The 26,336-nt window shown below is 37.6% G+C and overlaps 1 protein-coding gene across 2 annotated transcripts; it reads left to right on the top strand.

Annotated features, from left to right (window-relative positions):
• Positions 1-594: 594 nt before the first annotated feature.
• Positions 595-26,298, top strand: LOC129111145 (putative ferric-chelate reductase 1). 2 transcript variants are annotated; one of them, XM_054623423.1, is made up of 7 exons: positions 595-665; positions 1,348-1,447; positions 2,460-2,666; positions 4,491-4,601; positions 23,303-23,444; positions 24,663-24,821; positions 25,787-26,298. In XM_054623423.1, the coding sequence occupies exons 2-7, from the start codon at positions 1,349-1,351 to the stop codon at positions 25,837-25,839; spliced, it is 771 nt and encodes a 256-aa protein (XP_054479398.1). In that variant the 5' UTR covers positions 595-665; position 1,348; the 3' UTR covers positions 25,840-26,298. The 2 variants fall into 2 exon arrangements, with proteins under 2 accessions (XP_054479398.1, XP_054479397.1); XM_054623422.1 differs by lacking the exons at positions 23,303-23,444; positions 24,663-24,821; positions 25,787-26,298 and adding exons at positions 5,594-5,735; positions 6,928-7,086; positions 8,006-8,095.
• The last annotated feature ends 38 nt before the right edge of the window (positions 26,299-26,336 follow it).

The following is a 26,336-nucleotide window of genomic DNA, read 5'->3' as shown; positions in this document are numbered from 1 at the left end:
TGTTTTTATTGTTATGTGCTATCAGTGAGTCGGTGACTCATCACAAAAAAAATCACATCCTTGTTGAAGGAGAGCTTTTGTAGAAACTTCAAGTTTAAAGTGCAGATAATCAAGTGAATTGTTTAAGAAATTGTGTTTAATAACAGCTAGTTACTTTAGTTATTACTAAAAGTAAAAATACATATATCATTTTAAGACATTCAAACTGTAATTATATAGTTTTGGAATATAATCCATGAGTCTTTATTTGACTTCATAGTACTTTTGTTATAATTAGGGTACAAAGAGAACTCACAGAGTACTTTTAAAGACAGTTAATAAATCATCTGTCAATGTGTAAAGTGGATGAACAACCCATAATCCAAACTCTGAACTACAGTTAACTCTAAAGTCACTTCCTAGCGGAGGTTCTTTGTGCTCAGAGAATGAGAAATGTGTTTGCTTCCTGGATTGCACACATTCCAGGTAGACAGTGATGTGAAGGCCACTCCCTCTGCAGGATGCAGCAGAAAGCCCCTTTCCACCTCCTGCATCACCACCCGGAGCATCAGCTCTGACGTTTTCTGATATAAATCATTCCCGCAGGGATCATATGCACACAGACGAGCAGGAACGGCTGAACAAAGAACATTTCTGCTGTTAAACATTTGACTTTCACAGCTCAGGTGAGTCTTTGGGAAAACTTAATTATTTTATGTCTGAGTGATACCTTTTCAAAAAAAATTAGCTCATTTTTCATTATTATTTGAGGATAATTGCAAGAATTGTAAGTTATAGTAGCTGGATGATTTTAAAGATAGCAATCTATTTTGCAGTGTGACTTGAAGGACTTTCTTACTGTTCAAAATACGATGATTTAAGAAGAGTTTATTTTCCCTGAAGGACAAAACTGATGTATTCTGGTTTACAGATTATCTAAAATTTTGAATAGTTTCAATTGGAAGTTTTCTGTCTCAAAAGAAGGCAAGTTGCTAGACTTGTTTTCTTTATTTCTTTTTGCGTTTTTGTGGTTGTTATTCAAATGTTGCTTATATGATTTTGTGGTTGGTATAGCTGTATTCATAAATTCAAATGTATGACTACAGAATGCTGTTTTTGCAGAATTCATCATCTTTTCACTAAACCAAATGGGTTTTCCAAGTAGAAATACAAACATATGCTTTGTGATAACTGTGCTTAAATTAGATGTTTTTAATGCAATCGATAATGAATATGCTGAGATGTGAATGTCTCTAAGATTGATGAAGATTTTCCAACTTAAACTGCAGTCTGTTGGTGATAATAAGGCTTTCCAATCAGACTTAATATTAATTCAGTTTTTTGTTTATTTACTATCTTTCTTTTAAGAATGGAACGTGGATTGATCCTGTTGGTTGCAGCTCTGGTCGTCTATGTCTCACCGAGTGTCGACGGAACGGCTCATTTGTCATTTTCCAATGATACACAGGTTGGATTTCTTTCACTCTAATCATATCGGTGTAAATCAACAAAACACCTGCTTGACCTTGTACTTTAAACAGTTAATGTATTTGTTTAAGGACCATTTTCAAAATGTCTGCTTTAGAATTGAAAGTAAGATAATTTACCTACAAAGCTGACATTTAGAGTAAAACAAAAAATAACAAGCTATGTTTTTTCTTCTTCTTTATATTTCAAAGGTTTATAAAAAAGAAAGTCCAAATTAATTTAAATGTAACAGCTAATGTCTGGGTCTTTTAAAGCTTTAAACTGATGATAATTTTTAGTTAATATTGCACTATCAAAAAGCTGGCACATTTCCAGTGTTTGGACTTCTCTGTATGTTTTTATAGAGAAATGTTGTTGGTTGTGTTGCACATGTTCTAGGTCCTTTTCCAGGATCCTATACTTAAATGCATAACTTTGCTAAACTAAAACCTCGCAAATATGGTTCTGGTTTTAAAGGGCTACTCCAGCAATTCAGGATTACACCTCCATAAGGTCGGGGAACTCAAAGCGGACATAATCTTTTTTTGAAATGATCAAAATTTATGCAGCAGAGGCCAAGATATTCTGAAGAATAGTCCCTAGCATGGGGCCAGATCCTAAAAACGCTGTATCCTACAATTCCCATAATGCATCTCAGACGTTATACAACAGGCTGAGTAGTATTCATCACAATGTGTAAACTCAAGTTCATGTGTAAAAATGGTGGCAAACCCCTTTAACTCGGCAAAGTCCAGATAACTCATTTTGCTTGAGCAGCCACTGGTTGACAATTCTATGCAATGTCTTCATTTTTAGTACATCAAAGCAAATAAAATCAGAATTAGCAAGATCTTGTGACTCATCATGATTAAACCTCACAAATAAAAGATTTCAGCTTTATTAGCTGTAGAAAATATTTTCATAGCCAGCCTGGAAACCAAGAATTTAGTCCATTGAAAGGATAAGCAGGTGATTCTAGCCCTTATTTCTGTTTGTGTTTGTGTTTCTACCAGGTGAACATCACTCGAACCGGTTGTGGAGTCAACAAACTGTGTGTAGAGACACCAAAAGATTGCGATCCCACTGGAAAAAGCAGCTGTCTGTTTGCATCCGTGGTTACCAGCGACCCAATGCCTCCCAACGGCACCGAACTGTCCATCGAACTCAGAGGAGACTCCAGCGGATACATCGCACTGGGCCTCACTGCAAATGCCACAGAGGTAACACACACACACACACACACACACACACACACACACACACACACACACACACACACACACACACACACACACACACACACACACACACACACACACACACACACACACAATATTCAAACATCTTTTTGCTAAGTTGGACACATAAATGAATCTCATGTCCCTTTTAAGCAGTAAAATACTTCAATTTATGTGACTTTATACAAACAGTAGACAGGACGCTGGTTTCCAGAAAAAGGACGCTGGTTTCCAGAGTAGAGAATCCTTTTGATATGAGTCCAAAGAACACAGTGTATTATCACTTCATCTTCCGTGTTAGGCAGCCATTATCTTGTAATGTCAAAACTTTTCCTCTTAACAAACAACAAAATGCAAATAAATACCAGTTTTATGATACTATACCAGTTAGTTTACAGGTCTATGACATCAGACAAACATCATTATACAGAATACACTATCATATAAACCCTGTTGTTATGTCCAGGCTCCCGGCAAAAGAAAATTGACTTGCTTCCTATTTATACTTTTATTGGCCCAGTTCATCAGTGACAGACCACCTCAATGCAAACACCTGTTAAATATGACCATGTGACATTTAATGACTTTATACAATATTTATTTAGTTGATAAGGAGATCCTGAATAGTCCATCAAAAAACCTTTCTGTATGAGTAAAATGGACTTCGACGATCCAGCCCCTGAATTGGGACATAGTGTGAAAAAATATTTGTTCAGCATGTTTAAGGAAGGCAACAGGTGCTATATGGCTGCTATGTTTTAACAGAACAGTAATAAACAGGTATCTTATTACTGGGTATTGCAATTAATTAAAAAGGAATACCATTTTTAGATGTTTCACCTGCTGTCATTTAACTTTGCCGAAATACAAATATTGTAATGTTTGGTGCATCAAAATTCAGATTTGAACCAAAAGGAAAAAACAACCAACAAGCAGGCAAAACACCTATTATCAGATAAGTTTTCACTTTTAAAATTACACATTTATAATGACCTCCCAGCACTAGCTTTGAGACTGACCCAGTCAAATCACTTATCATGCTAGCAGCTAACTAGCATAGTAGTTGGATAGGGCGGGCAAGATATTACGTCAGCAGCTAGCATCTGTGGTTCAATGAATGTGACTTATCATGAAATGAAGGTTAAAAAGCGAAATATTTCAGACAAAACATACTAAAGTAAAGATCCCAACAAAGCAACTGCCAATATTCAACAATGTTTCTGTAACTGTACAAATAGCCTTTGAGACCTATTTTAGTTTCTGTTGTAGCTGCATTGTTTTACTGATGAGATGAGATTATAATCTTCCAATATATATATTTGTGCTTAGTGTTGGCATCCCGTGAGCATAACAACATGTGGTAAAAGGTTCAACCTGGACAGAAAAATTAAAACTTTCACGTACAAATTGGATTTATTAATTATTAAATTTAAAGTCCTTGACATTCTGCTCCTATAGTGACAATACATGAAAACATATTCTTCACAGCAACAAGACAGGATTTCTAAATGTGTGGAAGCATATTATGCAATGACTTTCCAAAAATATGTGACACCTTGACATCACCACAAAAACACAAAATACTTGCAACAGGGAAGCGGACACAAAAGACATATTGCACAATGAAAATGCCCAAAAACACCACAGGTGAACACAGAGAAAACAAGACGAGTCGGAAACTAAACTCTACACTATTGCATCACTTTATTGGGTTATTTCCAGCCTCAAAATGACTGTTGGAATTTGTCATTGTGGTCATCTCCAGGTAGTTATTTCACCCTTTCACCACTATTCATTTTTCCTCAGGGTACCACCATGCTCTTTATTTGCGCTCAAAACAACTCAGACAGTGGGAGGTTCTTCTTCAGGACAATGCAGAGAAATAACACTGACGATGCGCTCACTGCAACTGAGACGGTGAGACCTCATATTTACTGTCTTATAGACGGATGTTAGCATAGATAAATGTAATGTTCATGTTACATGAAACAAGTGGTTAACAGAAAATCAAATACAAACTTACATCCAAAAATACGTACAGCTGATTCATTTAGGATTTTTTTTAATTGCTTATGCTAACAATAAAACCAAATTTTCCAAATTAAAAACACAGTCTAATGAATGCACTTATTGATCAGATACTTAACAAACCTGTAGGTTCAGACGGGGTTATTTCCCATTGATTCAATTGTCACAAGTTAAAATAAACTTGCAGAGAAGAGATTTTTAAGACATCTGGCCATGACAAGTCTGTGTTTTAATTATGTTGTTATAAAAACACATAACTCCAACATCTCCCATATTCTGGTTCAGATCTGGTGTCTGTGAAGGCCAAAGCATATAATTATATTGCATTAGATAAGTTTATATTCAGGTTTTTTACTGAATTTTCACCTATCTGTATGTAATCAAATGAAAGAGTTCCGTGTTTAAAGTGCTGATAAGAATCTGCTGAACAATAACCTTTTAGTTGCTTAGTAAAGGAGCTTTCATTTCTTCATCTTAAGCACACAGCCTTAAAAACAACAAAAGACAGTAGATCTATCTAAGATAAGTTTTAAGTAACTGTGTGTCGGTTTTCTTAACCTACTGAAATTAATGGAAACTAAAGACCCAAATACATAATTTGTATGTAATGGATTTAACAGTAATCCAAGAAAAAAATATGTAAAAATGATCCTTTACATCCTCAAAGACAGAGTACTGACAACATTGGACCATAATTGAGAAAAATAACAAATTTCTCAAACTCACGTGATGCAAAATGTGTTATTTAAAATGTTTTCTGTGTGTAAATAAGTTTAATGCTAAGTTTTCTTGTAATTTTATTTGCTTTTGCTTAAACTTTCCTGTATTTTCTTCTTATTTTACCTCACCATGACATACTTTATGTCACATTGCTTTTCTAGACTGTAAAAGAAATCCGTGGCATGGTTAATGGAAGTGTGATCAAGTGCGAGTTCAAGGTCCCAAACGTGAACGCCTCCAACACCAGAAGCAGCCATGCCATCACCTTCTCCGTCCTCCTCGGGACCGGGCCTGTTGTCGGGAGTAAGTGGACACACGGCAACACACATTATACATTAAAATATACGTTTGGTTCACAGCATGATTTACATGAAGAAACCTGGATTTCTAAAACAATATATATATTTGAAGTTACACAACATTTGTTGTTTTTGATCATGTATTTCCTCCTGAGTACACTGTAACCAAGGTTTACTTTATGTTATCCAGCGTTGGAAAGTATCTATATACATTTACTCAAGTAGTGTACTTAAGTACAATGTTGAGGTACTTGTATTTAACTTGAGTCCTTTCTTTTATTTCACTTTATATTTCTTCTCCTCTACAGTTCAAAAGGAAATATTGTACTGTTTACTCCACTACATTTTGGAGTAAACAGTATTTTGTCATATATTTTAAAAACCCAGCAGTATATACAATGAGCTGAAACGATTACTCCAACTTTGACGTTTTACGTCTTTTCGTTTTAATCATAAAAATGTATTTAAAAATGTGAAGGTTTGCACTAGTGGTTGTGAAGGTTTGGGCTCTGGGTAGTTGTGACAGCATTTCTCACTAATTTCAGAATTTTTACAAACAAACCAATCAATTGATTAATCGAAAAAAATGATCTGCAGATTAATGAAAATAATCCTTAGTTGCAGTCCTTTACAAAATAATTCAAAATGAGCTCCACCTCAACCAACTACAACAGTTTAATCCTGCTTTTATATTAATGCATATGTAATAATAATCTAATGATATGACATATAATATTAACAGTCTGTTAATACATTAAGTACATTTTCAGGATGTTACTTTGATTAAAGTAACATTTTCAATAAGAATTATTAGTATTAGTAGTTGTACTTAAGTATCTAAATAATTAGTATACATTTAATGTACAAACAAAAAAAGTAACATTATAGGAGGGTGAACTTAAATTGAAAAATAACCTTTACTGTATGTTTTTTCATGTCAATACAAACGTATTTAACACCACATTACTGGAATAAATGCCAAAAAGAATCTTGTTTTTATACTGTGTGCATAAATAAAAACAATAATATCCTCACAGCTTCTTATCCCCAGAGATACAGATGGATTTACTGCTTCCTCTTTCAAACTGACATCTCTATACTTCAACTGTAAATGTTTATTTTATTTCACCCACACGGCCGTCCATGAGAACATCACTAACCTCCCACTGCTCTGTCCGCTTCATGTCTCCACTCAGATGTTCCCGGTAAGTTCAACGTCTCACTGGACAGCGGCCCTCTGGCCCTCTCCAACCCGGCCAGCAACATCCCCACAACAGCAGCGCCCTCCGTCAACACAACAATGCCCTCCGTCAACACAACAATGCCCAACAGCGCTGGAGCTGTCCAGCCTCACGGTAAACAAACACACTGCTGTTTTATATTTTCTCTTTAGGTTTAGGTCTTCAGATGCTCAGGTTCAGAGGGATTTAGTGTCCTAATAACACATTTGAGGGCAATCCAGAACAGCAGTAACTAAATAACGAGAGATGGAGGAACCATTTTATTTAATGGGTCCTATAGTTTTTTCTGTAATATCCTAGACAAAAACAGATATGTCATTTTAAATTCATAGGAAAGTTCCTTTAAAATAATGTAATTTGGTGTTAATTATGCAGGAAAATGTCGTCAAAACAGTTTCACCTCAGGGTCCATTTAGTAGTTGTTCTGGAGCTTTCGATCAAATGGAGTTTGTCAAGTTGTCAAGGAAATTGATATATGATCAAAATCTCCAATAAAACACGAATTATAAATATTGACTCTGAATGCAGTTTATATATATATATATATATATATATATATATATATATATATATATATATATATATACATAAACTATATAAAAATATATATATATATAAACACTGCTTCTGTACCTTGGTTATAATTATTACAAAAACACACATTTACCTCTGGTGGAAGCCATGCAGATAATTTGGGTTTTATTTGTTTTTGAGATAATTATCAATTTCTTCCTCCACCTAATTTCCTCTGTGGTGCTCAAAATGTTAAAACATGTCCAGAAGTAATGTCTTGTATACTCTGGGTAACCCAAAGACCTCTTCCACAAACAAACCTCCGTTCATCCATTGGTGATATTAAGGTGGAGGTTTAAAAAAATCTCAGAGGCGGATATCTCAAAACAACATCTAATAAAACCCTAAAAGAACAGATTTTTGTCACTGCATTGAGCCGCCATGTCATTAAAGAATAAACAGAAGAGGACGAACAAACAAACATTTTGTAATAAACACCCTTTGTCTCTTTCCTCACCAGCTGTTCTGCTCCTGCTGAGCGTCCTCACTCTGTCAGTCATGCTGAGAGCCTGAGAGAAGGAAGTTAAGGCTTGTTGGATACAATGAAGACAGAACAAAAGTGTCAAGCTATGTAAAAAGTGTTTTTACAGAACTTACTTAGACATGCTTCCACTATCTTTTGCACTATGTTTATACTTTAAGCTGAAACTCACTTCTTGTTGATTGAGTTACTATATAATGATACATTTTCTGCATATATATATATTAAAGTGTTTGAATTTGTGTAAACTTTTCTTCCTAAACTTGCCCATCTGGCACCAAAAGCTATTTCTTCAAAATGCAATATGAAAGACTTTGGTCTGACGAGTTTGAGCGGTTTCTTGGCAGTAAAACTCAACTCACAAACATCCTTTATGGGAAACCCAACCAAAGAGTGGTTATTTGTTGTTGTTGTTTTTTTTTTTAAATGTGCAATGTACTGTGACTGTAAAATATCTGTTCATGGGACAACAAAAAAATGTAATCTGATCTAAATTAATAATAAAGTAAAAACTATAGTTTAATTGTTTGTTGCGTCACTTCACTCACAAGATTACACTTCCTGTTATGGTACACATAACCAACCTTGACTTTAGTGCTGCAACTTACACTTCTCAGTTAATGAATATAAAGAAACAATACAAGAATATTATAAAAAAAACTTTTCTTAAGAGCTGAAGAGTTTCACAATAAAACCAGAAATAGAGATTGGTTTTCTTGAAAAATAGTTTGTTTTCTTTCAATTAATAAATTGATTCAGCTCTACATGACTACCACGACACATTTTCACACTCTAGTTCCTACAAAGAGAGATAAAAGTTATGAAGTTGTTATATATTGTGACTTCAGATTATTACAAAAAATGACAATCATGAGGAAAACATGCTGAAAATCTTTGGTCATTAATCCAAAACAATGTGTACTTTTTAGGGATATTTGTGCATTGAGAGATCTTAATCACTTTAGGAGCTACAGGTTTAACTTCCAGAACAGGATGCCAAATAAAAAAATATATATATATATATTGTAATAGACAGTGGTTTTCCTTTTAATTCCTCTAAGCTGTTAAGGTTTTTTTTTTTTATCTTGAGGGTAAATAAATAATAGGGCATCAGTATAGTCATCCTCGCCGTTGACACTTTCGATATCGTCGTCACCTTCCACATGCTCTCCTTCCTCCTCCTCATCATCCTCATTGTCGTCCCTCTCTTGACTCTTCACCTGCAGGTTGAATGAGCAACATATGATTTAGTGATGAATTATTTATTGTTGCATTTAAAACATCTCACATGCAACTACAATATATCTGCAATAATTCGATATATCAGCCTGGGTGGTTTTTCCTGTAGCTCTTCTTTTTTTTATTTTTTATTGGGGAGTTATCACAATCTTCCAGCCTATTGCATATTAAAATACCCATCTTTAAAATTGGCTTTTGTCGGCCCGATAATTCAAAACCCGAATGATTACTACTACTGCTTGATATTTGACTTAAATTTCAAATATGAATATAAAAAAATGGTTAGAAATACTTTTACTGTAGATTGACTTATCATTTCAGCACTAATGTCATGGACCTTGTCATCTCTTGTCACAGTTCTATTTCCATACACTCCTGTCATTAGCTCCATACCCCCTGTCACTCTGTCGCTCAGTTCACTTCAGCCACAGCCCAGCCCCTTTCTCTCCTGTCACTCCACATCTCACTCACCTAATCAGCCTTACTCAGTGCACCTGTCTGCCACACCCGTCTCATCAGCACAATCCCTCTCACCTGCTCACTCTGCTGCACCTACTCCCTCCAGTATTTAAACCCCAGTCAGTCACACACTCGCTGCCAGATCGTTCGCCGCATTCATGCCAGACCTTCCAGCAATTTCCTTGGACTGACTTCCTGTTGCAGACTCTGCCTGTTTGGACTTCCTGCCTTGCCTGTGCCCCGGTCAATGACTCAGCCTTCTGTCCCCGACCACCAGATTTCTACCTTGCCTTTGCCCAAGTTAGCCGCCTTAGCCTTCTGTCCCCGACCACGAGTATAGCCTCCGCTTCCTCTGGTTTCCGTCTGCCTGATCCCCCTGCCTGTTTCCCTGACGGCTGGGCGCTCTCCTGATAGGAATTCACGACATGAGTCTGATCCTGCCTGTTTGTCTGATCTATGTCCTGCTTTACATAAAGCTTCTGAACATTACTCCGTCTCAGTCTTATTGCTTTTGGGTCCACACCACATCCGCGCCCAGCCACGCCCTGGCGAGCCACAACCAGACCATGACTGCTGTGATCAACCAGGTACAGCAGCTCACGACAGCCATTTCTCAGACCTTCGCGGCGCCTCCACCTGCTCCGGTCCATCCTGAGCTGTTACCAGCGCGTTCACCGCCGGTCTCGGAAGTCAGAGTCGGGGAGCCGAACGTTGCGCTGGGGATCCTGAGGGTTGCAACGCCTTTCTGACGAACTATTTGCTTCACGGTGCTACAGAGTTTCTCGGCACCCCTACCCATCAGCCACTTGGCCTCCAGTCCCCTGTCCCTCAGCCTGTCCCTCAGCCTGTCCCTCAGCCTGCCCCTCAGCCTGCCCCTCAGCCTGCCCAGGACCCTAACCTGTTCCTAGGAAGCCACCTGGCCTTCGGAGGGCCTCTGAGTACCCAGTCAGCCAGACCAGGAAGGAAGCAAGGCAGAAGGAGAGGTTGGTTCCCCACACTGCACGTCTCGCCGGAGATCCGAGCCTATGTCTTGCCAGTTCCTGCGCCGGAGGTCCGGGCCGAGGTCTTGCTGGTCCCGGCTCCATGTGTCTGGACGGCGCCCGGTTTTTTTCTATCTCCTTACCTGGAGGGAGCTGCCTTCCCTCGGAGGAGCGTGAGCTCCCCTGCAGGGATTATGGGGGCATAACGGGGGCCCTTATGGCAAAAGCACGGTCTTTGGTTTTCAGTTTCGACTTTGGAACAACCAGAAGGGCCCCACCTGAGGATCTAAGGCTGCGAGCTGGCTCATACGTGGTCAACATTTCTCCTATGTATGTCGGGGCCAGACCCAGACGTGCTTTAAAAGTGATCAGCAAAATCTTAAAATCAATTCTAAAACGAACAGGGAGCCAGTGAAGAGAAGCCAGGATTGGGGTGATGTGATGTCGTCTGTTACAACCAGTAAGCGTCTTTACAGACTGTGCTGCGTACCTATACATTCTCTGGAAAACGGAGGCGGTGAGGCATTACATTTTACTAGGAAGAGAAATGTTTGAGGAAGCTGAGAGAGATCGACGGTTGGGATGGAGATGATAAGCCACTGAAGGCTCCACTGCTGGGGGTTCAGCTAGCCCCAGTTTCTCCATCCCGTCGATTTCCAGCTTTGAGTAGCCCTTGGTGGGAAGCTTACTCTTAAAAGGACTGGACCAGTACCTGCTCATTTCTTTCATACAGGCAGGCACTGCTGGCAAGAGTTGTTTCGATGGCGGTTGGGCTGGTGGGAGCCTCTTACCGTCATACAGGTCTCTCCCCCCAGTAGTGTCCTGGGCTGCCGGCCATTGTATTCCCAATTTGGACGCGGCCCGTTTGCAAACCTTATATAAGTTGCTGTCCACTGGGGGAACAGCGTCGGATGCACTAGGGGGTCTGGACTGTTGGCAGGAAAGGTGGCATCATCCTCCTCATCCTCCATTTCGTCCATGTCGAGGAGGTCAGAGTTGGCATCGCCCTCTGCGTTGCCATGACTGGGGGTCAGCCAGCGATGTCTGAGCGTGTTTAGCGCCCATGCAAGCTATGCACATTGGATGAGGGTCCCTGCCCGAGATGGACGCCCCTCATGATGCAGGGCACAGGAGGGATGCAGCCTCTTTGACCTTCGGTTCCGACCCTTTGGCGGGGGTGGCGGCCAAAGACATGGCGACTGGAAAGGAAGGGAAATACTTAAACAATAAGCCGTACTAGGCGGCTTATTGTTTAAGTATTTCGCTAGCAAACAGGGATTAGCCCGGGCTAACAGCGTACCGTAAGAGTCCGCTCGCCGTGACACCTTAGCTGAACTCAGGGTACTCGGTTCGGCTAACAAACCAATGCTAACCGAAACTTGGTAGGCTCGCCGTAACCGTTAGCCAGAGGAATTTATGTTACAGTCACCGACCACACCGGTAAACAAATACAGGTCAGTCGGGGGAACAGCTCGCAGGTCAGTTGACACGGACGCTTCGAATATCCTGTGTAACTTCTAAAATATACTTCTATTGAAGTACTTACTCAAAATCCAGACTAAAGAAAAAGAACCAGAGAATTTTGGCCATTTTGTCTATTGACTAAATTGTACAGTTATCAAAGTTGTTAATGGTCAATTTTCTGTCGATAAACTAATTGTTTCAGCTCTGAATCTAAACATTACTCCTTCAAATGCAGCTTATTTAGTCTGAATAATAATTGAGAGCCAAGTGTTTGACAATTAAAGATAATTTTCTGAAAGTCATAGTCAGTTCAAATGAGGAACTGCTGCTATGGAAGAAAAAACAAAGAGAGTCCGTGTGAGGAAGTATGGGGATGGTGATAAGACAATCTTTTCTAGTGTCAGCTGAGATTTTAGATTTATTTAATTCTCTTCTAATTTGATGATAACCAATGTCCCAGACAGTCTAAATGGAAAATGTACGTCTCATTCGGCACCACATTGTAGCAACATACAAATCAAATGAAGCATAGTAAGTGTCCACATTGAGGCATGAAACTAACTCCAGAAACATGCAGACCTGAACGTTTGTGGGATCATCATGACTGACTATTTAAATTCATTACATTTATTATTTATATTTTCGTTCTAACCAAAAGAAAGCTGCATTCACTTAGAACTAAAGTCACAGTGGCATTCAACCCTTTAAGTTGGAAAGTTATTACCTTTAGCATATTTCTAGTATATGATTATTTCTATTGATATTCTTATTCAGCTGTTCAGGAGGTGCAACATTAGCCTGATTTAAAAGCTGGGCTCCAGCATGCTACTGCACAAAATATTCAAGGACTTTTGAGTGACATTTAGTGTCCTGCATGGTTCATTTCAAAGACTAAATATAGGCAACACATAACCGTAGTTAAACACGTGTTGTGATTTGATGACATATTTTGAATTACAACTTCTGCTCTACAAATAACAATCTCAAGTGTTTACCACAGGATGTTAACCTTCACCTCCAACTGAGTGACAGAAATAGGAACAGGTTTTGTCCCTCTATCACAGAAGGTAAGGCAGGGCTTTTCAAAATGATATTTTCAGCGTCGTCACGTACCAGCAAGTCTAACTCCCTGCTCAGAGCTTGAATGGTTCAGGGTTTAAAGAGGAGATTTTTATTATTCATTAACTCAAAATATTGGGAGTGTATTGGTGCTTTTTTTTTTTTACAGTACTAAATCATGGTTAATGGTTAGGCAGGCAGAAACAATTACTTTTCATTTCACTTGCACTTTCACTTGCACTTTATCATTTAGCTGTAATGCCCCATTTACGACCACTAGAGGTCACCATTTCAGCTATACCACAATATAATCTGCCTGCTGTATTTCACACAGAATAAAAGATCTCAATTTGTAAAGCACTAATACATTCATATTTACAGTAAACCTGTGAGCCACATGAGGGAGCCCGCATGTTCATTTTGTTATGATAAATAGCTTTTTTTCTAACATTATATTTAACTGATGACTAAAAACTAAAAGAAAAGAGTGAGATAGCCTGTTAACGCCGCCTAAATGTATTTATTTGGTCTAATGTTTAGGTATTTACAGGTGTCTATGTTTTAGATAACATGCAGTAAAGGGAGTAGTGATTCATCAAACGTAAATCGCTTTGAAAAGGTTGTAGAAATGGTCAGGAACATTCGTTTACTCACTAATTCGCTCATCACAGGACTTGGTTTGTCATTTTATAAATTCAGCAGAGGAGAAACGAGGGAGCAGGATTGAGAGCGCGAGGAGGAAGTTTGAGAGAGCAGAAGGTGAGGATGAGGAGGAGAGGGGTAAGAGGAAAGGACGGAGAGAGGAGAGGAAGTGAGAGAGACAGGAGAGGAAGTAACAGGAGTCCTCTGTTATATTGAGCAATGGTACTGAATTAAACCCTGATGAAATCGCTTCTTTAAATTTAGCTACAGCATTATCAGATAGACGTCTAGTGTAGAAACTTTTGCCTAATGGCGTACACTCTGGTAGTAAAAATTCAACATGTATTAGATAATGGTCTGATAAAAGAGAGTTCTGTTGAGAGACAATTACATTTTCTATTTCAATACCATATACCAGAACAAGGTCGAGGGTATGGTTAAAACAGTGAGTCGATTTATGTACACACTGACAGAAGACAATAGAATCTAATAATGAACTAAACGCAGTACTAAGGCTATCATTATACACATCCACATGAATATTAAAATCCCCTACAATAATAACTTTATCTGTTTTGAGGACTACACTTGATAAGAACTTTGAAAATTCAGTTGGAATTCAGAATACGCACCTGGTGCACGATACACTTTAACAAATAGAATTGACTGCAATGCTTTCCGCTCGGGTTTGAAAGACTAAGAACAAGGCTTTCAAATGAGTTATAATTTAATTCAGGTTTAGGGTTTATTAATAGACTTGAGTCAAAGAGGGCTGCTACTCCACCTCCTCGGCCTGTGCCTCGAGGAATATGAGTATTAATATAACTTGGAGGAGTTGATTCATTTAGGCTAACATTCTTCATGACACAGCCAGGTTTCAGTAAGACAAAATAAATCAATATGATTATCTGATATTAAATCATTTTAAGTAAGTACACCCTTAGATGACAGAGATCTGATATTTAAGAGTCCACATTTAATTGTCCTGTTTTGTTGCACTGTTGCGTTGGTTACCTTAACTTTTATTAGGTTATCTTGTATAACTCCTCTTCTGTTGACTTTGGATTTAAATAATTGAAGTGGCCGTGGGGCAGACACAGTCTCTATAGGGTTTTGGGTGGATAACTGGTTGGGTAACTGCTATAATAGAATCGCAGAGAAGATCGAAAGACTGCGACTCTGCTTCCTGGTCTGAACTCTGGGTTGTCATGGATTAGGTCCACTAATAAACTGGGTCAGATTTCTAGATATGAGATCCGCTCCATCCAAAGTGGTATGAATGCCGTCTCTCCTAATCAGACCAGGTTTTCCCCAGAAGGTTTGCCAATTGTCTAAGAAGCCCACATTGTTTGCAGGACACCACCTCGACAACCAGCGGCGGAATGATGACATGCGGCTATAAACCTGAACTTTACATGTTGTGAACCATATTAGTTGAGCATGTTACAACCCGGCTCTCAGGCTGCAACATGAAGGAGACAAGACGGGTGTAAATCTAATAAATAGGTACATTTATTTAACAAATACTATTAACAAATCACAATAACTAAACAAAGCCAACAAAACAGCAGCTGGGTCAGCCAACATTTGCTAATGAGCGCTAAACACAAACAGGTAAGGCTCATGAGAATCTAATTAGTTTTCAGTCACTAGTCCAAAATTAACATTTGCTCTACTGTTCACTTGCCCATGCGAGCAAAGATGGAATAAACTTTAGCTTTTGGTGGCGAAGCAAATTTGCATCTTCTCATTTGCTTGTAGTTCGCCTTTAGTGAAAGTTCACCACAAATAACACCTCGGGCAGGCAGTAGTCTACAGAGGCCCATTGATTACAATCCTGTTTTTGCACAGAACATGTAAATAACCATTTGAATTTCAAATTGCTCAGTATCACACACTGATCAAATGTGAATGAGCTCTTTATGATGAACCAATTCACTCCCATCACATCTTTAACTCAGCATCACTGTTTACAGCACTCACACACATTTGCTTCAGGAAAGGCTTTTTCCTGAAACACTACTTTGTACTTTCTGAACAATATCTCTCTTGTTAAGCCTTAATGTTTTTAGATAAAATCACATTTTGGGTATTCAGAATAAGTTTTAATGAAGCTGCTTTTGGTATTTTAAAAATCAATATATTTGAATTTTGCTATCTGTATGTCATCAATAAATGAAACAACAGGAAGGGTCTCATAACTTCATTATTTCTAACATAACATCTTTGGCCAGGACTGCAGCTTAAGCATTTAAATGTGTGGTCCTTGTAACTTTATTATAAAATGGACAGTTTTGTTCCACTATCAGAACTGTTTCTGATGCACTTCAAAATATTAGAATTTTCCTTATTCTAACTCGTCAAACAGCAAGCATATACCTCAGATTATATTGTTGCATACCATATCCATAGATCAAATCTAAAAGTTGGTAAAATATAATAAAAAAAAATCTAATGTGGTCTATATTGTAAGTAGCTTTTACTCATAATAGTCCTATAAATAGCGACTTTTGTCATTTTCTTAAATCATTTCTTAGCATAAGCAGGTTAAGTTTGGACTTCTAGTTGAGAAGGACACTGTAGTACTTCATCTACTCCTACATGTTGCCACATTGAATACATGATACCAAGTACTTTGTCCTGAATTGTAAAGGCACATACAGTGGGTACGGAAAGTATTCAGACCCCTTTACATTTTTCACCCTTTGTTTCATTGCAGCCATTTGCTAAAATCGAAAAGTTCTTTTTTTTTTTTTGCATTAATGTACACTCAGCAACCCATCTTGACAGAAAAAAAACAGAAATGTAGAAATTTTTGCAAATTTATTAAAAAGAAAAACTGAAATATCACATGGTCATAAGTATTCAGACCCTTTGCTCAGTATTGAGTAGAAGCACCCTTTTGAGCTAGTACAGCCATGAGTCTTCTTGGGAATGATGCAACAAGTGTCTCACACCTGGATTTGGGGATCCTCTGCCATTCTTCCTTGCAGATCCTCTCCAGTTCTGTCAGGTTGGATGGTGAACGTTGGTGGACAGCCATTTTCAGGTCTCTCCAGAGATGCTCAATTGGGTTTAGGTCAGGGCTCTGGCTGGGCCAGTCAAGAATGGTCATAGACTTGTTCCGAAGCCACTCCTTTGTTATTTTAGCTGTGTGCTTCGGGTCATTGTCTTGTTGGAAGATGAACCTTCGGCCCAGTCTGAGGTCCTGAGCACTCTGGAGGAGGTTTTCTTCCAGGATATCTCTGTACTTGGCCGCATTCATCTTTCCTTCAATTGCAACCAGTCGTCCTGTCCCTGCAGCTGAAAAACATCCCCCATAGCATGATGCTGCCACCACCATGTTTCACTGTTGGGATTGTATTGGGCAGGTGATGAGCAGTGCCTGGTTTTCTCCACACATACCGCTTAGAATTAACGCCAAAAGTTCAATCTTGGTCTCATCAGACCAGAGAATCTTATTTCTCATAGTTTGGGAGTCCTCCATGTGTTTTTTGGCAAACTCTATGCGGGCTTTCATATGTCTTGCACTGAGGAGAGGCTTCCGTCGGGCCACTCTGCCATAAAGCCCCGACTGGTGGAGGGCTGCAGTGATAGTTGACTTTGTGGAACTTTCTCCCATCTCCCTACTGCATCTCTGGAGCTCAGCCACAGTGATCTTTGGGTTCTTCTTTACCTCTCTCACCAAGCCTCTTCTCCCACGATTGCTCAGTTTGGCTGGACGGCCAGGTCTAGGAAGAGTTCTGGTCATCCCATACTTCTTCCATTTAAGGATTATGGAGGCCACTGTGCTCTTAGGAACCTTGAGCGCTGCAGAAATTATTTTGTAACCTTGGCCAGATCTGTGCCTTGCCACAATTCTGTCTCTGAGCTCCTTGGGCAGTTCCTTCGACCTCATGATTCTCATTTGTTCTGACATGCACTGTGAGCTGTAAGGTCTTATATAGACAGGTGTGTGCCTTTCCTAATCAAGTCCAATCAGTTTAATTAAACACAGCTGGACTCCAATGAAGGAGTAGAACCATCTCAAGGAGGATCAGAAGAAATGGACAGCATGTGAGTTAAATATGAGTGTCACAGCAAAGGGTCTGAATACTTATGACCATGTGATATTTCAGTTTTTCTTTTTTAATAAATTTGCAAAAATTTCTACATTTCTGTTTTTTTCTGTCAAGATGGGTTGCTGAGTGTACATTAATGCAAAAAAAAAAACTTTTTCGATTTTAGCAAATGGCTGCAATGAAACAAAGGGTGAAAAATGTAAAGGGGTCTGAATACTTTCCGTACCCAGCTTCCTGGATTGCACACCTTCCAGGTAGACAGTGATGTGAAGGCCACTCCCTCTGCAGGATGCAGCAGAAAGCCCCTTTCCACCTCCTGCATCACCACCCGGAGCATCAGCTCTGACATTTTCTGATATAAATCATTCCCGCAGGGATCATACGCACACAGACGAGCAGAAACGGCTGAACAAAGAACATTTCTGCTGTTAAACACTTGACTTTCACAGCTCAGGTGAGTCTTTGGGAAAACTTAATTTTTTATGTCTGAGTGATACTTTTCAAAATAAAATTAGCTAATTTTTCATTATTATTTGAGAATAATTGCAAGAATTGTAAGTTATAGTAGCTGGATGATTTTAAAGATAGCAATCTATTTTGCAGTGTGACTTGAAGGACTTTCTTACTGTTCAAAATACGATGATTTAAGAAGAGTTTATTTTTCCTGAAGGACAAAACTGATGTATTCTGGTTTACAGATTATCTAAAATTTTGAATAGTTTCAATTGGAAGTTTTCTGTCTCAAAAGAAGGCAAGTTGCTAGACTTGTTTTTTTATTTCTTTTTACGTTTTTTGTAGTTATTCAAATGTTGCTGATGTGATTTTGTGGTTGGTATAGCTGTATTTATAAATTCAAATGTATGACTACAGAATGCTGTTTTTGCAGAATTCATCATCTTTTCACTAAACCAAATGTGTTTTCCAAGTAGAAATACAAACATATGCTTTGTGATAACTGTGCTTAAATTAGATGTTTTTAATGCAATCGATAATGAATATGCTGAGATGTGAATGTCTCTAAGATTGATGAAGATTTTCCAACTTAAACTGCAGTCTGTTGGTGATAATAAGGCTTTCCAATCAGACTTAATATTAATTCAGTTTTTTGTTTATTTACTATCTTTGTTTTAAGAATGGAACGTGGATTGATCCTGTTGGTTGCAGCTCTGGTCGTCTATGTCTCACCGAGTGTCGACGGAACGGCTCATTTGTCATTTTCCAATGATACACAGGTTGGATTTCTTTCACTCTAATCATATCGGTGTAAATCAACAAAACACCTGCTTGACCTTGTACTTTAAACAGTTAATGTATTTGTTTAAGGACCATTTTCAAAATGTCTGCTTTAGAATTGAAAGTAAGATAATTTACCTACAAAGCTGACATTTAGAGTAAAACAAAAAATAACAAGCTATGTTTTTTCTTCTTCTTTATATTTCAAAGGTTTATAAAAAAGAAAGTCCAAATTAATTTAAATGTAACAGCTAATGTCTGGGTCTTTTAAAGCTTTAAACTGATGATAATTTTTAGTTAATATTGCACTATCAAAAAGCTGGCACATTTCCAGTGTTTGGACTTCTCTGTATATTTTTATAGAGAAATGTTGTTGGTTGTGTTGCACATGTTCTAGGTCCTTTTCCAGGATCCTATACTTAAATGCATAACTTTGCTAAACTAAAACCTCGCAAATATGGTTCTGGTTTTAAAGGGCTACTCCAGCAATTCAGGATTACACCTCCATAAGGTCGGGGAACTCACAGCGGACATAATCTTTTTTTGAAATGATCAAAATTTATGCAGCAGAGGCCAAGATATTCTGAAGAATAGTCCCTAGCATGGGGCCAGATCCTAAAAACGCTGTATCCTACAATTCCCATAATGCATCTCAGACGTTATACAACAGGCTGAGTAGTATTCATCACAATGTGTAAACTCAAGTTCATGTGTAAAAATGGTGGCAAACCCCTTTAACTCGGCAAAGTCCAGATAACTCATTTTGCTTGAGCAGCCACTGGTTGACAATTCTATGCAATGTCTTCATTTTTAGTACATCAAAGCAAATAAAATCAGAATTAGCAAGATCTTGTGACTCATCATGATTAAACCTCACAAATAAAAGATTTCAGCTTTATTAGCTGTAGAAAATATTTTCATAGCCAGCCTGGAAACCAAGAATTTAGTCCATTGAAAGGATAAGCAGGTGATTCTAGCCCTTATTTCTGTTTGTGTTTCTACCAGGTAAACATCACTCGAACCGGTTGTGGAGTCAACAAACTGTGTGTAGAGACACCAAAAGATTGTGATCCCACTGGAAAAAGCAGCTGTCTGTTTGCATCCGTGGTTACCAGCGACCCAATGCCTCCCAACGGCACCGAACTGTCCATCGAACTCAGAGGAGACTCCAGCGGATACATCGCACTGGGCCTCACTGCAAATGCCACAGAGGTAACACACACACACACACACACACACACACACACACACACACACACACACACACACACACAACACACACACACACACACACACACACACACACACACACACACACACACAATATTCAAACATCTTTTTGCTAAGTTGGACACATAAATGAATCTCATGTCCCTTTTAAGCAGTAAAAGACTTCAATTTATGTGACTTTATACAAACAGTAGACAGGACGCTGGTTTCCAGAGTACGGACGCTGGTTTCCAGAGTAGAGAATCCTTTTGATATGAGTCCAAAGAACACAGTGTATTATCACTTCATCTTCCGTGTTAGGCAGCCATTATCTTGTAATGTCAAAACTTTTCCTCTTAACAAACAACAAAATGCAAATAAATACCAGTTTTATGATACTATACCAGTTAGTTTACAGGTCTATGACATCAGACAAACATCATTATACAGAATACACTATCATATAAACCCTGTTGTTATGTCCAGGCTCCCGGCAAAAGAAAATTGACTTGCTTCCTATTTATACTTTTATTGGCCCAGTTCATCAGTGACAGACCACCTCAATGCAAACACCTGTTAAATATGACCATGTGACATTTAATGACTTTATACAATATTTATTTAGTTGATAAGGAGATCCTGAATAGTCCATCAAAAAACCTTTCTGTATGAGTAAAATGGACTTCGACGATCCAGCCCCTGAATTGGGACATAGTGTGAAAAAATATTTGTTCAGCATGTTTAAGGAAGGCAACAGGTGCTATATGGCTGCTATGTTTTAACAGAACAGTAATAAACAGGTATCTTATTACTGGGTATTGCAATTAATTAAAAAGGAATACCATTTTTAGATGTTTCACCTGCTGTCATTTAACTTTGCCGAAATACAAATATTGTAATGTTTGGTGCATCAAAATTCAGATTTGAACCAAAAGGAAAAAACAACCAACAAGCAGGCAAAACACCTATTATCAGATAAGTTTTCACTTTTAAAATTACACATTTATAATGACCTCCCAGCACTTGTGCATAGCTTTGAGACTGACCCAGTCAAATCACTTATCATGCTAGCAGCTAACTAGCATAGTAGTTGGATAGGGCGGGCAAGATATTACGTCAGCAGCTAGCATCTGTGGTTCAATGAATGTGACTTATCATGAAATGAAGGTTAAAAAGCGAAATATTTCAGACAAAACATACTAAAGTAAAGATCCCAACAAAGCAACTGCCAATATTCAACAATGTTTCTGTAACTGTACAAATAGCCTTTGAGACCTATTTTAGTTTCTGTTGTAGCTGCATTGTTTTACTGATGAGATGAGATTATAATCTTCCAATATATATATTTGTGCTTAGTGTTGGCATCCCGTGAGCATAACAACATGTGGTAAAAGGTTCAACCTGGACAGAAAAATTAAAACTTTCACGTACAAATTGGATTTATTAAATTTAAAGTCCTTGACATTCTGCTCCTATAGTGACAATACATGAAAACATATTCTTCACAGCAACAAGACAGGATTTCTAAATGTGTGGAAGCATATTATGCAATGACTTTCCAAAAATATGTGACACCTTGACATCACCACAAAAACACAAAATACTTGCAACAGGGAAGCGGACACAAAAGACATATTGCACAATGAAAATGCCCAAAAACACCACAGGTGAACACAGAGAAAACAAGACGAGTCGGAAACTAAACTCTACACTATTGCATCACTTTATTGGGTTATTTCCAGCCTCAAAATGACTGTTGGAATTTGTCATTGTGGTCATCTCCAGGTAGTTATTTCACCCTTTCACCACTATTCATTTTTCCTCAGGGTACCACCATGCTCTTTATTTGCGCTCAAAAAAACTCAGACAGTGGGAGGTTCTTCTTCAGGACAATGCAGAGAAAGAACACTGACGGTGCGCTCACTGCAACTGAGACGGTGAGACCTCATATTTACTGTCTTATAGACGGATGTTAGCATAGATAAATGTAATGTTCATGTTACATGAAACAAGTGGTTAACAGAAAATCAAATACAAACTTACATCCAAAAATACGTACAGCTGATTCATTTAGGATTTTTTTTAATTGCTTATGCTAACAATAAAACCAAATTTTCCAAATTAAAAACACAGTCTAATGAATGCACTTATTGATCAGATACTTAACAAACCTGTAGGTTCAGACGGGGGTTATTTCCCATTGATTCAATTGTCACAAGTTAAAATAAACTTGCAGAGAAGAGATTTTTAAGACATCTGGCCATGACAAGTCTGTGTTTTAATTATGTTGTTATAAAAACACATAACTCCAACATCTCCCATATTCTGGTTCAGATCTGGTGTCTGTGAAGGCCAAAGCATATAATTATATTACATTAGATAAGTTTATATTCAGGTTTTTTACTGAACTTTTCACCTATCTGTATGTAATCAAATGAAAGAGTTCCGTGTTTAAAGTGCTGATAAGAATCTGCTGAACAATAACCTTTTAGTTGCTTAGTAAAGGAGCTTTCATTTCTTCAGCTTAAGCACACAGCCTTAAAAACAACAAAAGACAGTAGATCTATCTAAGATAAGTTTTAAGTAACTGTGTGTCGGTTTTCTTAACCTACTGAAATGAATGGAAACTAAAGACCCAAATACATAATTTGTATGTAATGGATTTAACAGTAATCCAAGAAAAAAATATGTAAAAATGATCCTTTACATCCTCAAAGACAGAGTACTGACAACATTGGACCATAATTGAGAAAAATAACAAATTTCTCAAACTCACGTGAGGCAAAATGTGTATTTAAAATGTTTTCTGTGTGTAAATAAGTTTAATGCTAAGTTTTCTTGTAATTTTATTTGCTTTTGCTTAAACTTTCCTGTATTTTCTTCTTATTTTACCTCACCATGACATACTTTATGTCACATTGCTTTTCTAGACTGTAAAAGAAATCCGTGGCATGGTTAATGGAAGTGTGATCAAGTGCGAGTTCAAGGTCCCAAACGTGAACGCCTCCAACACCAAAAGCAGCCATGCCATCACCTTCTCCGTCCTCCTCGGGACCGGGCCTGTTGTCGGGAGTAAGTGGACACACGGCAACACACATTATACATTAAAATATACGTTTGGTTCACAGCATGATTTACATGAAGAAACCTGGATTTCTAAAACAATATATATATTTGAAGTTACACAACATTTGTTGTTTTTGATCATGTATTTCCTCCTGAGTACACTGTAACCAAGGTTTACTTTATGTTATCCAGCGTTGGAAAGTATCTATATACATTTACTCAAGTAGTGTACTTAAGTACAATGTTGAGTACTTGTATTTAACTTGAGTCCAATGTTTCTTGTATTTAACTTGAGTCCTTTCTTTTATTTCACTTTATATTTCTTCTCCTCTACAGTTCAAAAGGAAATATTGTACTGTTTACTCCACTACATTTAGGAGTAAACAGTATTTTGTCATATATTTTAAAAACCCAGCAGTATATACAATGAGCTGAAACGATTACTCCAACTTTGACGTTTTACGTCTTTTCGTTTTAATCATAAAAATGTATTTAAAAATGTGAAGGTTTGCACTAGTGGTTGTGAAGGTTTGGGCTCTGGGTAGTTGTGACAGCATTTCTCACTAATTTCAGAATTTTTACAAACAAACCAATCAATTGATTAATCGAAAAAAATGATCTGCAGATTAATGAAAATAATCCTTAGTTGCAGTCCTTTACAAAATAATTCAAAATGAGCTCCACCTCAACCAACTACAACAGTTTAATCCTGCTTTTATATTAATGCATATGTAATAATAATCTAATGATATGACATATAATATTAACAGTCTGTTAATACATTAAGTACATTTTCAGGATGTTACTTTGATTAAAGTAACATTTTCAATAAGAATTATTAGTATTAGTAGTTGTACTTAAGTATCTAAATAATTAGTATACATTTAATGTACAAACAAAAAAAGTAACATTATAGGAGGGTGAACTTAAATTGAAAAATAACCTTTACTGTATGTTTTTTCATGTCAATACAAACGTATTTAACACCACATTACTGGAATAAATGCCAAAAAGAATCTTGTTTTTATACTGTGTGCATAAATAAAAACAATAATATCCTCACAGCTTCTTATCCCCAGAGATACAGATGGATTTACTGCTTCCTCTTTCAAACTGACATCTCTATACTTCAACTGTAAATGTTTATTTTATTTCACCCACACGGCCGTCCATGAGAACATCACTAACCTCCCACTGCTCTGTCCGCTTCATGTCTCCACTCAGATGTTCCCGGTAAGTTCAACGTCTCACTGGACAGCGGCCCTCTGGCCCTCTCCAACCCGGCCAGCAACATCCCCACAACAGCAGCGCCCTCCGTCAACACAACAATGCCCTCCGTCAACACAACAATGCCCAACAGCGCTGGAGCTGTCCAGCCTCACGGTAAACAAACACACTGCTGTTTTATATTTTCTCTTTAGGTTTAGGTCTTCAGATGCTCAGGTTCAGAGGGATTTAGTGTCCTAATAACACATTTGAGGGCAATCCAGAACAGCAGTAACTAAATAACGAGAGATGGAGGAACCATTTTATTTTATGGGTCCTACAGTTTTTTCTGTAATATCCTAGACAAAAACAGATATGTCATTTTAAATTCATAGGAAAGTTCCTGTAAAAAAATGTAATTTGGTGTTAATTATACAGGAAAATGTCGTCAAAACAGTTTCACTTCAGGGTCCATTTAGTAGTTGTTCTGGAGCTTTCGATCAAATGGAGTTTGTCAAGTTGTCAAGGAAATTGATATATGATCAAAATCTCCAATAAAACACGAATTATAAATATTGACTCTGAATGCAGTTTATATATATATATATATATATATATATATATATATATATATACATAAACTATATAATATATATATATATATATATGTGTATAAATATATATATATATATATATATATATGTGTATACGCTGCTTGTGTACCTTGGTTATAATTATTACAAAAACACACATTTACCTCTGCCATGCAGATAATTTGGGTTTTATTTGTTTTTGAGATAATTATCAATTTCTGCCTCCACCTAATCACAGTGAAGATGGATGGAATTTCCTCTGTGGTGCTCAAAATGTTACAACATGTCCAGAAGTAATGTCTTGTATACTCTGGGTAACCCTAAGACCTCTTCCACAAACAAACCTCCATTCATCCATTGGTGATATTAAGGTGGAGGTTTAAAAATCTCAGAGACGGATATCTCAAAACAACATCTAATAAAACCCCAAAAGAACAACAGATTTTTGTCACTGCATTGAGCCGCCATGTCATTAAAGAATAAACAGAAGAGGACGAACAAACAAACAAACATTTTGTAATAAACACCCTTTGTCTCTTTCCTCACCAGCTGTTCTGCTCCTGCTGAGCGTCCTCACTCTGTCAGTCATGCTGAGAGCCTGAGAGAAGGAAGTTAAGGCTCGTTGGATACAATGAAGACAGAACAAAAGTGTCAAGCTATGTAAAAAGTGTTTTTACAGAACTTATTTAGACATGCTTCCACTATCTTTTGCACTATGTTTATACTTTAAGCTGAAACTCACTTCTTGTTGATTGAGTTACTATATAATGATACATTTTCTGCATATATATATATTAAAGTTCTTGCATTTGTGTAAACTTTTCTTCCTAAACTTGCCCATCTGGCACCAAAAGCTATTTCTTCAAAATGCAATATGAAAAACTTTGGTCTGACGAGTTTGAGCGGTTTCTTGTATCCTTTATGGGAAACCCAACCAAAGAGTGGTTTTTATGTTTTGTTCTTAAAATGTGCAATGTACTGTGACTGTAAAATATCTGTTCATGGGACAACGAAAAAATGTAATCTGATCTAAATTAATAATAAAGTAAAAACGATAGTTTAATTGTTTGTTGCGTCACTTAACTCACAAGATTACACT

This window comes from Anoplopoma fimbria, chromosome 3, assembly GCF_027596085.1.
Source record: "Anoplopoma fimbria isolate UVic2021 breed Golden Eagle Sablefish chromosome 3, Afim_UVic_2022, whole genome shotgun sequence".
Classification (NCBI taxonomy): Eukaryota; Metazoa; Chordata; class Actinopteri; order Perciformes; family Anoplopomatidae; genus Anoplopoma; species Anoplopoma fimbria.
Note: the sequence above shows the minus strand (reverse complement) of the source record. Positions and strands in the feature narration are given on the sequence as shown.

Coding starts and splice junctions, on each gene's coding strand:
- LOC129111145 (XM_054623423.1), top strand. CDS start 1,349: ATGGAACGTGGATTGATCCTGTTGGTTGCAGCTCTGGTCGTCTATGTC. Junction 4,602..23,302: donor CGCTCACTGCAACTGAGACG/GTGAGACCTCAT, acceptor TTGCTTTTCTAG/ACTGTAAAAGAAATCCGTGG. Junction 23,445..24,662: donor GACCGGGCCTGTTGTCGGGA/GTAAGTGGACAC, acceptor GTCTCCACTCAG/ATGTTCCCGGTAAGTTCAAC.